The sequence below is a fragment of the Lepus europaeus genome, chromosome 7, assembly GCF_033115175.1.
Source record: "Lepus europaeus isolate LE1 chromosome 7, mLepTim1.pri, whole genome shotgun sequence".
Classification (NCBI taxonomy): domain Eukaryota; kingdom Metazoa; phylum Chordata; class Mammalia; order Lagomorpha; family Leporidae; genus Lepus; species Lepus europaeus.
In genome coordinates, this window is record NC_084833.1 from 91,654,380 (window position 1) to 91,670,067 (window position 15,688).

The following is a 15,688-nucleotide window of genomic DNA, read 5'->3' on the forward strand; positions in this document are numbered from 1 at the left end:
ACTCGATTTGGCACCCATATGGGATGCCGGCAGTGCAGGCGGCGGCTTCACCTGTTATGCCACGGTGGCGCCGGCCCCTAAACTCTTATTCTTTATCAGCCTCTCTAAAAAATAATTTTTACATAGTAATCACTTAGAATCCTCACTACAACCGTGGTTTTATTTTCCCATTTTACAGATGTGGACCTTGACGCTGACAGGAGTGCTTTGTAAATGGTTTGCGAGTGGAGAAGCAGCACGGAATCCAGCTCGCCTAAAGCCAGTTCACACGATGGATGCTATCTGATTATGCGTAATAAGAAATCACGAAGAAAAACAAAGAATATTTTTTCCAGTCGCTACTTGCCCGAACTCCTTACCATCGATGACCGCGAGCAGCCGCTGTGGAGCTCCGAGGTAGTCGATCGCCCTTCGGAGCGTTGCGTGCGCGTGCCCGACAAGGCAACGTCCATCGCGCGCCGCCGCTATAGCGCTCCGTCACCATAGCGACTGGCCCTGGCAACCTAGAGGCACCGGGGCTCTACCCGCGGGCTGTGGCTTGGAGCGGGCTCCGCTCTTCAGTTCCCTCCCTGCTGGTTTTCTCTTCCTCCCCCTCTTCCCACTCTCCCCTTCTCCTCTTCCTCCGCTCCAGAAAGCATGGCGGGAGGCACCGGGGACGTTCGGAAGGTCTTCATTTGCACTACCACCCAGAATTACTTCGGACTGATGTCGGAGCCCTGGGACCAGCCGCTGCTGTACAACTCTCTTGAAATCAACAACTTTTTGGATGACGGGAACCAGATGCTCCTCAGGGTGCAGCGGTGCGACGCCGGACTCTCTTTGTCAAACACGGTGGGTTACTGGCGCCCTTGCCCGGCCTCCCTTCGCTCCCCGGGCCCAGCCTGAGGGTGGTCGGATCTCTGAGCCTTCCCCACGGAGCCGAGCCTGCCTCCGCCTCCTCTGCGTTGGTCAGGGATTGATTGGCCTCGTGCATCAACACGTCGTTTCCCAGCTGGCGTCCCACCTGGCCGAAGGAAGGAGAGCCCCAGTCTACACTCCTGGAGAGAAGCAGTTATATTCTCTTCTAACTGGAAAAAAAAACAACCCCAAACTACAGATAGATTATACTAACCATTCACTTTATAGTTCTTTATTATCACTCTTCCTTTTTGCGGCTCCGTGAGGCGAATTCTAGTACACTTTTTGGGGGTTACGAACTGGTTTTAATATTGCCTGAGGGAAACATTAGTTAGGAATTAAAGTGTTTAGGAAAAGGTATGATACATTCCAAATGAAGTTTGAATTTTTTTTTTTTTTGGTGTACAGCATATGATGTCTTGATTTATTTACTGTACTGCTCCCTCCACTGGTAGGATTGCTTAGTAAATGGTTGCGTTTTCACTCAGGACTCATATATAAAAACCTCAATATAACATAAAAAGGGAAAATTGCTTGGCAGATGAAAGGGTGCTCAGTAAATAGCTGAAAATGAACAAAGCCTACGCGTATTTTTCATCTCTTCCTCTTGTGTTCACACTTATCTCTTGGGCTATCACTCAGCAAGCTTTTTGTTGCATTTTTTTAGGGATGATCTATTCATCCGGGTTTACTATGAATTTTTATTCCCGGGTTTAATTTAGTTCTATTTGGTAAATGTTTATTTTGAACTCAATATATGCAAGACACTTTATCATGCCTAGTGGGTTTACAAAGATATAAATGGGATAGGTAGTCATCGCTAACGTTTGTTTTCACTTACTCTCTGTTAGCTACTATTCTAACCAGTTTAAATGTGTTAGTGCATTTAATGTCCATATTAACACTATAAGATGGGAACTATTCTTATTCCCATTTTATGACTGAGGGAATTAAGCAACAAAGGTTACATTCTAGGTGTTAACTATTTGCCTCTCTATTGGGTTTATAAGCCAGAGTAAGGTCCCCCAATACCAGAGCCCCACTTTAGTGGCCTGGTTTGACATACACTCAACAGATTATATAATCAGGACAGAGTGTTGTGGATGCCATGAAAAGGTCAGATAAAATGCAGTGGGAAAGAGGGGAAGGAGTTTAGATTTGTGAAAATGTATCTTGGGTTGAGTATTGAAAGTTGAAGTGGGGGCCAGCTTTGTGGCGCTCAAACACAGCAGTAATCTTGTTTCAAAGCTTTTTCTTCCTGGCAAAAAGAAAATAGAATAACTCTGAAAATGTGTGTATGATGCAAAAACTTATATGAGTAGTAAACTTTTTGGCTAATGAGCTAATTACTATGATCTGACAAACAAGGTTGTTTCGGTGAATTCCAATTGAATTCATGTGGTTTCAATTTTAAATCTAGCTATGTGAAAAAATAATTTGACGCTCAAAGGCTTTAAAGAAAATTTTTTGGTTAAGATAAAGCTAATTTTAGGAGTTAGACAACAAGTACCTTTTGGTAGTTTGGAGTGTGTATGTAATTTAAAAAGCACCTTTTAAAATTATTTTCTCTGGTGACAGAGTACTTTACATTTTTTGTAATGAACTTTCTGGAAATTAGTGGAGGAGTAAAAACTCATTGTTTTATACCTGGGCCATCTAGCTTCAATTTATAGTGTTACTTAAGCTGGCTGCAGTGGAATAGTTGGTAGTGTATGTCAACAATATAGAGTGCTTTGTGTTTATATGACAGTTATCAAAATGGATTTATGGTGTTACATGTGAGTGGGGATATGTTTTAAAATGAGGTATTCTTTCTTAAGAAACAGAGATAGATTTTAATTTAATATATTTAAATATTTTTATTTTTGAAGTAATCATTTTTCCCAGTGGATATAACTATAGCAATATAACATTTTAGAGAAGCATTTCTTTTGAATAGTGAATTTAAAGAAGATAATATTAAAAATCATTTGTTTATCACTTTAGATCAATTTTGGTGACACAAAAGATAAAGTGCTGGTGTTTTTCAAACTGCGACCTGAAGTTATTACAGATGAGAATCTACATAATAACATTCTTGTTTCATCTATGCTGGAGTCTCCTATTAGTTCTCTTTACCAAGCAGTACGGCAAGTATTTGCACCTGTGTTGTTAAAGGTGAGTAAAGTACCTGTATCACCATTGCCTTTATAATTTGGTATTTGAATAAACTTTTTCATAAATAAAGTTTCTAACATTTATTATTTTATTTACTGTTAATATCAGCAGTATTTCAGATTTTTAATTAAAATCTTTAATATTACTTTGTTGACAGAAATTAGACAAAAATGCAAACCTGTATCAGCTCTTACATTTCTATAGTAAATCGTCTTTATAAAGTTGTAATAGTTGGGAGAACTTTTTAATCCCTCTTATGAAGTGGAGGTATTGTCAGGCCTTAAGTGAAAGAGTGATGTTTGTTCTTAGTTCTATAGATAGTGTTTTAGGAAGCCAATTTGATTGCCAAGATTTTGATCAATGGTTGCTCTTGTTTTTGTTTAGGATCAGGAATGGAGTCAAAACTTTGATCCCAAACTTCAGAATCTTTTGAGTGAACTAGAAACTGGATTGGGAATAGTTCTACGAAGATCAGACACTCACTTATCAAAATTGAAAGTTAGGGAAGATGACACAAGAGGTATATAAGCATATATAATATTTTGTAAGTCACTTGTCAAAGTAGTTTTATGATATAATTGCATGTAGCTTAATCAAAGGAAGTTCAAAATGATTGCTTCATTAGTACATTAATAAGTGAACATATTTCTTTGCACATTTCTTCCCATGCTGTTGGAACTTCTTCAAGCATAAGTTTTTTTGTTTGTTTCAATAAATAAGACTTATATGGATTTAGACAAGAGGAAAATGTAATCTATAACAGTGTAGAATTTGTTGAAATAGGAACCTATGGTTGATTCTCATTCACAGAAGTTATGTTCCCAATACTGAATTAGAGATACTGAACCATTGTTCCTAGGGGACATACAGAGTTAGGTTCCTTTAAGCCTCTGGTCACAACATTTCATCAATAAATAACCTTGTTTTTCCTGTTTTTATTTAAAGATATTTCAGTTTATATTATTGATTAATTAACATTGGCTTCACAGCCAACAGCTCTGTAAAATATGGCTGCATGAAGCTTATTTCTCTGTAGGGCATGTCACAACCTTCTTGCTTAGCAACTGTAGCCAGTGAATGCTAAGCTTTGGGGCCATTTTAAATAGTGTAACTTGGGGCCGGCTCTGTGGCTTAGCAGGTAAAGCTGCCTCCTGTGGTGTTGGTTCCAGTCCTGGCTTCTCCACTTCTGGCTAATGACCAAGGAAGGGCAGCGAAAGATGACCCAACCCTGCACCCATGTTGGCACACCTGGAAGAAGCTCTGGGCTTTTGGCTTCAGACCGGGCCATTGTGGTCATTTGGAGAGTGAACCAGTGGATGGAAGATTTCTCTCTGTTTTTCTCTCTCAGCTCTTTCAAATAAATAAATAAATCTTTTTAAAAAATAAAATAAATGAAAAGATACAAATAGTGTAACTAATGAAAGCATAAAAATGTGAAAAAATGTGGTATTAAATGCAAAAAGGATACCTGTTTACAGTATGATAGGAAAATCATGTCAGGATTCAAATTTTTTGCTGCTGTGATGCAGAATATGCAGATATTGAGGACCTGATTTTAGTGGTATATCTCACAAAAATAATAAGACATGACTTTTAATTTAAAATATATTTTGATTGAAGCTAAATATAATTTCATTGTGGCTATAAATTACTATTGATATGAGCAATTAATATGAAATGCATGACTTTTTAAAAAATATTTGTTTTTTTAAGAGGTAGAGTTACAGAGAGAGAGAGAGGGAGAGACGGAGAGACAGAGAGACAGAGAGAAAGGTCTTCCTTTGATTCACTCTCAAATGGCCACAATGGCTGGAGCTGTGCCGATCCAAAGCCAGGAACCAGGAGCTTCTTCCAGGTCTCCCACATGGGTGCAGGGGCTCGAGCACTTAGGCCATTTTCCACTGTGTTTCCGGGGATAGCAGAGAGCTGGATTGGAAGAGGAGCAGCGGGACACGAACTGGTGCCCGTATGGCATGCTAGAGCCACAGGTGGAGGCTTAGCCTACTATACTACAAGCATTGGCCCCATGACTTATTTTAAAATATGGATACAGTTTTATATTTTGCTTAAATAATGAATTGGATATTTTTTGAAACCCATGTATACTGGAATAGTAGTGTAGTTATTTCTAGCATGTAACTATTTATTGTTACTTATGTGCATTTATTTCTAGCATGTAACTAAGATAATCAAGATCATTGGAAAAGTGAATAGCAAATTTAAGAATAACTTCATTTTAATTTGTTTATATTTTCAAATTACATTCAATTATTTGATGATTAAATTAGAATTATTTTCATTTGAATGATATTATGAAAGGTACTGGAATTTGATTTAGGAAAACCTTGTATTATGAATGGTTTACGAAAGCATACAGGAATCATGCTGAACAACAAATTTAATGTAAAGTATATATTAGCGACTGTGTTGCTTTTTCTAGTAGATATAAATAAGAATGTTGATAGAGGTTATAAACTTACTTTCTGTGCATGGGAAGTATACATGAATGTAGAAATAACCAAAATCAGGAAATGAAGCAGTTTTTTGTCTTTATATTTCTCTCTAATTCTTCCCCCTAATCTTCACATACACAGGTATTCTTACACCAAGTGATGAGTTCCAGTTTTGGATAGAACAAGCTCATCGTGGAAATAAACAGATTAGTAAAGAAAGAGCCAACTACTTTAAAGAATTATTTGAAACAATTGCAAGAGTATGTGATTCATAGTTACATATCCAGCTTCTTATAAAAGTACTCAAGGATTCAGTTTCTACTATGCTTTACTTAGTTTTAAATCTACTTGATTATAAACAAAAGATGTATACATCCTTCAAATGTTGCAAAGTGTACCTAAGATGCACGCTTCAAATGAATACATTTTAAAAATCAAAACTTTAAAAAATTTTTAAAATTCTAATCTCTATTCTCAGAAAGAAAGTTACTTTTATGCAGGTACATAGTGAAAAACAAATCCTAGTATATTATCAGAGGTTTATCCATGTACAAGTAGTATACTCTTTTGAGAGAATGTTTACTTTATTCAAATTAGCTCTTTGAAATAGTCTGATATAGAAATCTTAGTTTTATGCTTATTTGGTTGATTATTCCTTGATATGTCTATACAGAGGTTAAATAACCATTCTGATTATAAAAGTCTATTTAACAAATTATAATTTGCTACTTGTTTCCACGATTATTTCTTTTTAATGGAATGTTTGAATGGTTTTAAGGGTTTCTTTTTGTGACAATAATGTAATATAGAATCACAAGCTTTAGTATGTATTAATATAATACTTTGTACTATGTATTATTGTTAACCCTACTTTTTTGCAATGCAATGAATGAATGAATAAAGAAATAAGAACTACAGTGGGTAGTATGTATGTGCAGTTAAGACCACTTGTATTGGGTAAATCAACGAATCCAAATTTGAATAAAAATGTGCCATGTGTGAAAATAAATGATTATTTTTCTATGAAATTTGTTTTTGGGGGAACTTGTAGGGCATTTATATAAAATAATTATCATATGGCATAGAAAAAGGAGAATATATGGCAATTGTCACAATTGTAGCAATTGGAAAAAGACTGAACATTTTGACTATTTTATCAAACTACAAATATGATTATGCTTAAAGATTAATGCATTTTGGTTTTAGGAGTTTTATAACTTGGACAACCTATCTTTATTGGAAGTTGTTGACTTGGTGGAGACCACTCGAGATGTTGTAGATGATGTGTGGAGGCAAACAGAACATGATCATTATCCTGAATCACGAATGCTGCATCTTTTAGATATTATAGGTACTAGTAAAGAAATAAACTTTTGCAATTTTGGAAAGCTGTTTAAGTTTTTTCCCTTTAAGCCTTTACTTAAACTGCTCCTTAATGTTATAATTGCTATTTAAAGTAATTTTTAAAATAAATCATATAGAATTAAATAGGTATTTGTATATGGTTGGTTAATTTAAATCATATTTGTCAAGTTATTGTCCATTAACAGAAATATGTTTATGTAGATTCTTAGTATTTGTACAAATTAATTTAAGCTTTATTTTTAATAAATGAAAAATTCTTTAAAATGCATGACTTACCTGTCAACATTAAAATTTTTGATCTAGGCCGGCGCCGCGGCTCACTAGGCTAATCCTCTGCCTGCGGTGCCGGCACCCCAGGTTCTAGTCCTGGTCAGGGCGCCGGATTCTGTCCCGGTTACTCCTCTTCCAGTCCAGCTCTCTGCTGTGGCCCGGGAGTGCAGTGGAGTATGGCCCAAGTGCTTGGGCCCTGCGCCCGCATGGGAGACCAGGAGAAGCACCTGGCTCCTGGCTTTGGATCAGCGCTGTGCGCCACCTGCAGTGCGCTGGCCGCAGCGGCCATTGGAGGGTGAACCAACGGTAAAGGAAGACCTTTCTCTCTGTCTCTCTCTTTCTCACTATCCACTCTGCCTGTCAAAAATAAAATAAAATAAAATTTTTGATCCGGAAAATACCCTTTTTGTTATCCTAAGGAAATGTCAAGTAAATACTTAAAGGTATATATGTACAAGAATATTTATTACAGCACTGTCTGTAATATGACTAAAAACAAATAGCATTTGCAAATTATTTATGTAATGCATCCATACAGTAAACTGCAGCCTTATAAAAGTTGGAGATATGTATTTCTTTTTTTTTTAAAGATTTATTTATTAATTTGAAAGGCAGAATTACGGAGAGAGAGAGAGAAAGAGAGAGATATTACTCCCCAAATGGCAGCAACAGCCCAAACTGGGCTGATCCGAAGCCAGGAGCCAAGATCTTCTGGGTCTCCCATGTGGGTGCAGGGGCCCAAGGACTTGGGCCATATTCCACTGCTTTCCTGGGTGCATATGTAGGGAGCTCAATCAGAAGTGGAGCAGCCAGGATGTGAACTGGCACCCATATTGGATGGTGGCATGTAGGCGGTGGCTTAACCCACTATGCCACAGTGCCAGCTCTGGATATATATTTCTTTGAAATGTACACGGTATATTGAAAGATGTGAAAATACTATCTAATTGTGTATATGTTTTTAAAATATTAGTATTATTAATAGTGCTAGTCTAAAGGTGTACATGTGATATTTCACAGATCTTTAATTTTTGCTGCTTTGTATATTTTAATGTAAGCATGCATTTTCTAATTCTGTCCAGACATTTGTTTCCGTTAAAATCTCTGCTTTATGTTTTATTAGGTGGTTCATTTGGAAGGTTTGTTCAGAAAAAATTGGGAACTTTGAACCTATGGGAAGATCCTTACTATCTTGTGAAGGAACACCTGAAAGCTGGTATTTCTATCTGTGAACAGTGGGTGATCGTATGTAATCATCTAACGGGTCAGGTGTGGCAGCGTTATGTTCCCCATCCATGGAAAAATGAAAAATACTTCCCAGAAACACTTGACAAACTTGGCAAACGTCTTGAAGAGGTATCTATTAGATTATTGATGTTTGTCTTTAAGTGATAGGTAGAGCTTAAATTGTTTGTGAATGTATTTTATAATTAACAAGCACTACATATCTGGTGAGAGATTATAGTTTTGGCAGAGAATAAGAGTTAAAGTTCATGTGAGAGAATTTGTGATTGTCACCTTGCACAGAACCAGGTGCACAGTGGGCGCTAACTGCCTCCTTTCATTTTTGTTTTTTTTTTTGGTATGTGACTGGTCAGCTTGTTAGTTGTAACCTTCTATTTTGTTCTTTGTTGTAAAAGAGATAACCCATATGTCTGTTTATAGAAAATCTCAGACATTCTCTTGTTTTTAAGTAGGGATAGCTTTTTAGACAGTACTCAGTGGAAATATCTGAAACAGCAGCTTAATTTATGTGAGTTATGGGTTTCATTATTAGCTTTAAGGGATAGGCAAAATAGATTATTTGGAGATTTCTCAAGTGGACTGGTCCCATCCACCTTGCTTAGGGGAACCATAGTTCTCTATTTGGGTTTATTTTATTCATTTTATTACCTTTTTCCTTATGAAGTATTTAAAAAATATACAGAAATTTAAAAACATGTAATGAATATCTATGTATCCATCACTGTTTCAACAGTCATTGGTATTTTTCAGTTCCTATCTTATCTTTGTCTCCTCTGCCTCACTTTTTATTACATGGAGTCCTTGATTTTTGAAAATATTTATTTCTTTGAAAGGCAGACACACACACACACACACACACCATACCACAAAGAGTTCCCATCTACCTTTGTTCACTCCATAAAAGCCCTCAACAGCCAGGGCTGTGCCAGGCTGAACCCAGGAGCGGGAACTCTCTGGTCTCCTGTGAGCGGCAGGGTTTCAACTATTTGAACCATCGCCTGCTGCTTCCTAGGGTGTTGTAGTAGCAGGAATGCTGAAATCAGGAGCAGAACCAAGACTTGAATCCTGGAACCCTGATATGGGGTAAGGGTGTCCCCAGCAGTATCTTAACATCTAAACCAATGCTTAGAAGAAATATTCTTTCCATTTTTTAATAAATTATAATCAGGCTGTCATTTAGTTATCACAAGTATAACTTAATAATGAGAACCAGATTAGATTAATCTAATTTTTACTATATTAAGGGTAACCTATAAATGTTTTCTTAACATTAACTTTGAAGATACTTTAAAAATATTTAGATCTTCCATATTTTCATTAAGATTGAGCACAATGATTAAAGTTAGTGGAATGATAGTTATTATAAACCCCACTGATTACTAATGTTTAGTAATTCTCAGAAATGTAGTTTCAGTTTTGTTCATTTCAGGAAACCTAGTTTAAAATAAATTCTTGCCCAATATCTTTTGAATTTCAACCTACTTATTCAGATTTTTTTATTCCAATAAATTCTGTTTTTCAATATTTTGTGTTTTAGGTTTTGGCTGTTAGAACAATTCATGAGAAGCTTCTTTACTTTTTGCCTGCTAGTGAAGAGACAATCATATGCTTGGCTCGAGTATTTGAACCTTTTACTGGCCTGAATCCTGTGCAATATAATCCATACACTGAGGTTAAATATACATATTTCTTTATGTCTATTTAATTTCCTGTTTATGTTGCTTTTTTTAAAAGTAGAGTTTTAAAATTTAAAGTTTAACAATATTATTAATGTGTTTAGCCCTTGTGGAAAGCTGCAGTGTCTCAATATGAAAAAATTATTGCACCTGCAGAACAAAAAATAGCAGGAAAATTGAAAAATTATATTTCAGAAATTCAAGACAGTCCCCAGCAGGTAAAACATTGAAATATTTTACTTCTAATATTCCCCTTTAGCTATTTTAGTAAATATATAAGTATTAACTAAGCAATCCATTAGGTTGAATGCATACTTTTTTGTTTTATATTAGCTTCTTCAAGCATTTTTGAAATATAAAGACTTGGTGAAGCGTCCAACAATAAGCAAAGAATTGATGTTAGAAAGAGAAACTTTGCTGGCAAGACTTGTGGACTCAGTTAAAGGTAAAAGTTTATCAGACAGTTTGGTGTTTGCTTAAGAAAATACTTCTGTAAATTTTTGTCTTTGTTGCAAATCATTTATGATGAAGATTATACATTGACATTTTTATGCTGAATACTTATGAATTTTCTGTTACAAATGACTTTTTTTTTTTTTTTACATTAGTAGCTTAGTTTCTTTCTCTGTCTCACTTGATACTTGATGATTTAAATTTTATAGATTTTCGATTAGACTTTGAGAATAGGTGCCGGGGAATTCCTGGTGATGCATCTGGACCACTTTCTGGGAAAAATCTTTCAGAAGTTGTCAATAATATCGTTTGGGTTCGCCAGCTGGAATTGAAGGTACCTTTTAATAAAGCTGAAGAATACTTATTATTCAAAATGTACTAAATTAAGTTGTGTTGAAGCCAGTAAAGATCCATAGTGAAAACAAAATTTCCTTGGCATATCTATCTGATTTTCATGTGAAATGTAAAAGGCTTAAAACATGTGCAAAGGGGATTTTAATAGTTGTATTCATTCTTTGTATAAAGATAATTATTAGATCATTTATCATTGCAATTGTTCCAACTAAGTACCTTTAAAAAATTATTTAAGAGCTGGGTGCTGGGTTCTAGTCTCAGATGCTCCTCTTCCAGTCCAACTCTCTGCTGTGGCCCAGGAAGGCAGTGGAGGATGGCCCAAGTGCTTGGGTGCCTGCAAACGTGGAGACCAGTAAGAAGCACCTGGCTCCTGGCTTTGGGTCAGTGTAGCTCTGGCTGTAGCGGCCATTTGGGGAGTTAACCAACGGAAGGAAGACCTTTCTCTCTGTCTCTCTGTCTCACTGTCTAGCTCTATCTGTCAAATAAAAAAAAAATTATTCAAAAGGAAAGCATCATTCATACTCATTAAACAAACTATAGTTGGAAGATCTTTGTAGTTGAAATCTGTCTGTAAGGGTATTTATGTAACTAAATTATTCTGGGTTGAAGATAAATTAAAGGAAAGGTAAAAGGTAATTATGGCTTTGTTGAAGGTAGTGACAGCAATTTATAGATTTAGAAGACTTAATATTATTAAAATGGACAATTCTTGGATTTGTTAATTACTATGCGATATATCTTCCATTTGACTATACAGTATTAATTCACTGTAATCTGTGATTACTAGCAAGAGAATTTAGAATATTATAAAAGCTAGCATATTTGACAGTTCTACTTACTCAAGTTTATATTTATGATATCTTATTTTCAAGAAATTTCTGTCTGATTCTATTAATCAGCTTTCCTGATTGCTGCAATGTTTTTGGTATAGTTGCAGAGAAAAAACATTTCTTTCTCTTAATTAACATTCAAATTAGCCTAATTACTATTTGAACTATTAGCCAGGGGATTTAGTGAAGGGTGAACATTATTGCTGGAGGTTTTTAGGAGTACTGCTGAAGTTCTTGGAGTTTCTTGTAAAAACCATTAAGGCACAAATATTTTGAGACTAGACATCCCCTTATTTCACTATTTAAATTATGTCTGTTTGAGTTATCCTCTTGTGTTTTGCTGTTCTGAGGTTGTATAATTCAGAAGCAAAGGAGGAGTTGATAGACTTAGTCTCTTTGTCAGATCATCCATTTTACTGTTTATAGGTTAAAGGAAAATAATTTCTAAATCATAGAAAATAGAAAAGGCTGATTATTTTACACTAATATTATTAGAATGTAAACAATGCCTATCCTTTTGATTTGACTTTGTTAGGTAGATGATACTCTCAAGATTGCAGAGGCTCTTTTGTCTGACTTGTCAGGATTTCGGTATTTCCATCGGAGTGCTGAAGATCTCTTAGACCAATTCAAACTGTATGAACAGGAACAATTTGATGATTGGTCCAGAGAGATTCAATCAGGTTTGTCTGATTCCAGATCTGGTTTGTGGTAAGTATAAATATATTAAACTTAATATTTAGAAACATGTTATTACTTCAGATGGCAAAATGGAATTAATCATCTCTTTTCTTTCCCTAAACTTGCTGCTTCTCCTATAATTTTTTGTTTTGTTTCTTTTTTGGTCATCAACCTTTGAGTCATTGAGGTTGGACATTATGAGTTTATAGTTTATTGACTGCCTTCTCTTTGCTTCTTGTGTCTGTTCCCTAGAACTGCAGATTCTCATCTTAGTGATTTTTTTTTTTATCATTGGTACTGATATGTTTTTCTACCTTTTCATATTAATATTATAGATAATTACTGTAAACTGTAAATTATATTCATTTTATTTTTAGAAATGTATTTGAGATGCAGAGAGAGAAGCATACAGACACAGACAGTTCCTGTCTTCAGATTTACTACCCAATTACAACAAAAAGACTACAACAGGCTTTATTTGTCTTGATTTAAGCCATTTTAAAGTATCTACTTTTTTTATGCCTTATTTTCTATGTTATTAAGTAGGCCGAATAGATTTGTTCTTTGCTATTCAGGTGGTTACATTTAAAAAAATTTATTTATTTATTTATTTGAGAGGTAGAGTTACATACAGAGAGAGGGAGTGGCAGAGAGAAAGGTCTTCTATCTGCTCGTTCACTCCCCAAATGACTACAACAGCCAGAGCTGGTACGATCCAAAGCCAGGAGCCAGGAGCTTCTTCCAGGTCTCCCATGCAGGTGCGGAAGGCCACTCACTTGGGCCGACTTCTATTGCTTTTCCCAGTCCATAGCAGGGAACTGGATCGGAAAAGGAACAGCCAAAACTAGAACTGGTGTCCATGTGGGATGCTGGTGCCACAGATGGAGTATTAACCTACTGTGAAAGTTATTTGGGGCCGGCGCCGTGGCTTAACAGGCTAATCCTCCGCCTTGCGGCGCCGGCACACTGGGGTTCTAGTCCCGGTCGGGGCGCCGGATTCTATCCTGGTTGCCCCTCTTCCAGGCCAGCTCTCTGCTATGGCCCGGGAAGGCGGTGGAGGATGGCCCAAGTCCTTGGGCCCTGCACCCGCATGGGAGACCAGGAGAAGCACCTGGCTCCTGGCTTCGGATCAGCGAGGTGCGCCGGTCGCAGCGGCCATTGGAGGGTGAACCAACGGCAAAAAGGAAGATCTTTCTCTCTGTCTCTCTCTCTCACTATCCACTCTGCCTGTCAGAAAAAAAAAAAAAAGTTATTTGGAAAAATGAGTATTGTATAATCCTAATAATGAAAGGAAGGTGATGAAATCAATACTTCATGTTTAACTTAGCTCTGCAGTTTCATAATCCATGCTGATTTTAGTGTCTCAATATAGTATTTGCTATTAGAGCCTTTCTAAGAAACAGAGACAGGCCGACAATGTGGCACAGTGTATTCAGCCACTACTTTTGATGTCAGCACTGCATATTGGAGTGCCAATTCGAATCCCAGCTATTCTGCTTCTGTTCCAGTTTCTTGCTTATGAGCCTAGGAAGTAGATGGTGGCCCAAATGCTTGGGCCCCTGCGACCCATGTGAGAGACCTGAACTGAGTTCCTGGCTCCTGGCTTTGGCCTGACACAGTCCTGGCTGTTGTGGTAATTTTGGGAGTAAACTGGAAGATGAAAGATCTCTCTCCCTCTCTGCTGTTTTTCAATGAGATAAATAAATAGCCAAATTAAAAAAAAAAAAAAAAGGAAACACAAAGAAACGCATAGGTAGTGAAGCAAAGGGTACAAGAGTAAAATGTTTGGGTCTTTCTATTGATACCATGTTTTGATGTTCTTTGTTATTGATCCTTTGATAACAGTATAAAGGAATAGGGGCAGCGTTGCCTCTGCCTGTGACCCTGGCATTCCATTTGGGCACTGGTTTGAGTGCTGGCTGCTCCACTTCCAACTCAGCTCCCTGCTAATGTGTCCAGGAAAGCAGTGGAGGATGACCCAAGTCTTGGGCCTCTGTGCCCATGTGGGAGACCCAGATGAAGCTCCTGATTGCTGGCTTCAGTCTGGCCCAGCCTTGGCCCTTGTGGCCCTTTGGGGAGTGAACCAGGGGCTGGGAGAACTCTCTGTTTCTCTCTCTCTCTCTTTTTCTGTCTGTCTCTCTCTCTCTCTCTTTCTCTCTGTGTCTCTAAATTTCAAATAAATAAAATCTTTAAGATGTTGAGGAAGCAAGTAGTCTGATTAAAAAAAAAAAAAAAAATCCAAGGTATTATTAGGAAACAAATCATGGCCGGCCCGTGGCTCACTTGGCTAATCCTCCGCCTGCGGTGCCCGCACACCGGGTTCTAGTCCTGGTTGCTCCTCTTCCAGTCCAGCTCTCTGCTGTGGTCCGGGAGGGCAGCGGAAGATCGCCCAAGTGCTTGGGCCCCTGCACCAGCATGGGAGACTGGGAGGAAGCACCTGGCAGCGCCGGCCGTAGCAGCCATTAGGGGAATGAACCAATGGAAGGAAGACTTCTCTCTGTCTCATTTCACTGTCTATAACTCTACCTGTCAAATAAAAAAAAAAAAAGAAAGCAAATCAAACCTTTTTGATTTGTGATGGAAATATTGTGAATTTTGCATCTTAGCTGACATGTAAGAAGTTGGTTTCTTTGGGACCTGCATCGTGGTGAAGCGGGCAAAGCTGTTGCCCGTGACACCAGCATCCCATATGGGCACCAGTTTGAGTCCTGGCTGCTGCACTTCTGTTCCAGCTACTTGCTAATACACATGGGAGAGCAGTAGAAGATGACCCAAGTGTTTGAGTCCCTGCACCCCTTGGGAGAGCCAGATGAAGCTCAGGATTCCTGGCTTCAATCTGGCCCAGCCCTGGCCATTGCTGCCATTTGTGGAGTGAACCAGCAGATAGAAGATCTCTCTCTCTCTCTTTGTGTCTCTCACTCACTCTGTAATTCTGCCTTTCAAACAAATACATGAATCTTATATATATTTTAAAGAAGTTGATTTTTCTTATATCAAAGCTGCTAGGTTGAAGTGGGTGTTATGGTACAGCAGGTTAAACTGTCACTTGTCACCCACAGCCCAGTGCTAGTTACAGTCTCAGCTACTTTGTTTCTGATCTGCCTTTCTGCTAATGCACCCTGGAAGAGAGCAGATGGCTGACGTTCCTGGGCCCCTGCCACTCATATGGGATACCCAGATGGAGTTCCAGGCCCCTGGCTCTGACCTGTCCCAGCCTTGGCCGTTGTAGGCATTTGGGAGTGAATCAGCAGATGGAAGATCTCTCTCTCTTACTCTCTTTCTCATTTTTCTCTTTTTTCTGTTCTTT

General features: G+C 37.6%; 1 protein-coding gene across 3 annotated transcripts in view; it reads left to right on the top strand.

Annotated features, from left to right (window-relative positions):
* The first annotated feature begins 503 nt into the window (after positions 1-503).
* DYNC2H1 (dynein cytoplasmic 2 heavy chain 1) overlaps positions 504-15,688 on the top strand; it is a 367,993-nt gene continuing 352,808 nt past the window's right edge. For all 3 annotated transcript variants that reach the window (XM_062196938.1, XM_062196939.1, XM_062196940.1), the window contains exons 1-11: positions 504-831; positions 2,884-3,054; positions 3,439-3,574; positions 5,649-5,767; positions 6,714-6,858; positions 8,266-8,498; positions 9,925-10,059; positions 10,168-10,281; positions 10,397-10,508; positions 10,726-10,850; positions 12,236-12,411. In XM_062196938.1, coding sequence (XP_062052922.1) covers positions 637-831; positions 2,884-3,054; positions 3,439-3,574; positions 5,649-5,767; positions 6,714-6,858; positions 8,266-8,498; positions 9,925-10,059; positions 10,168-10,281; positions 10,397-10,508; positions 10,726-10,850; positions 12,236-12,411 — 1,661 coding nt within the window. In that variant the 5' untranslated portion in view covers positions 504-636. The remainder of the gene's footprint in view (positions 832-2,883; positions 3,055-3,438; positions 3,575-5,648; positions 5,768-6,713; positions 6,859-8,265; positions 8,499-9,924; positions 10,060-10,167; positions 10,282-10,396; positions 10,509-10,725; positions 10,851-12,235; positions 12,412-15,688) is intronic.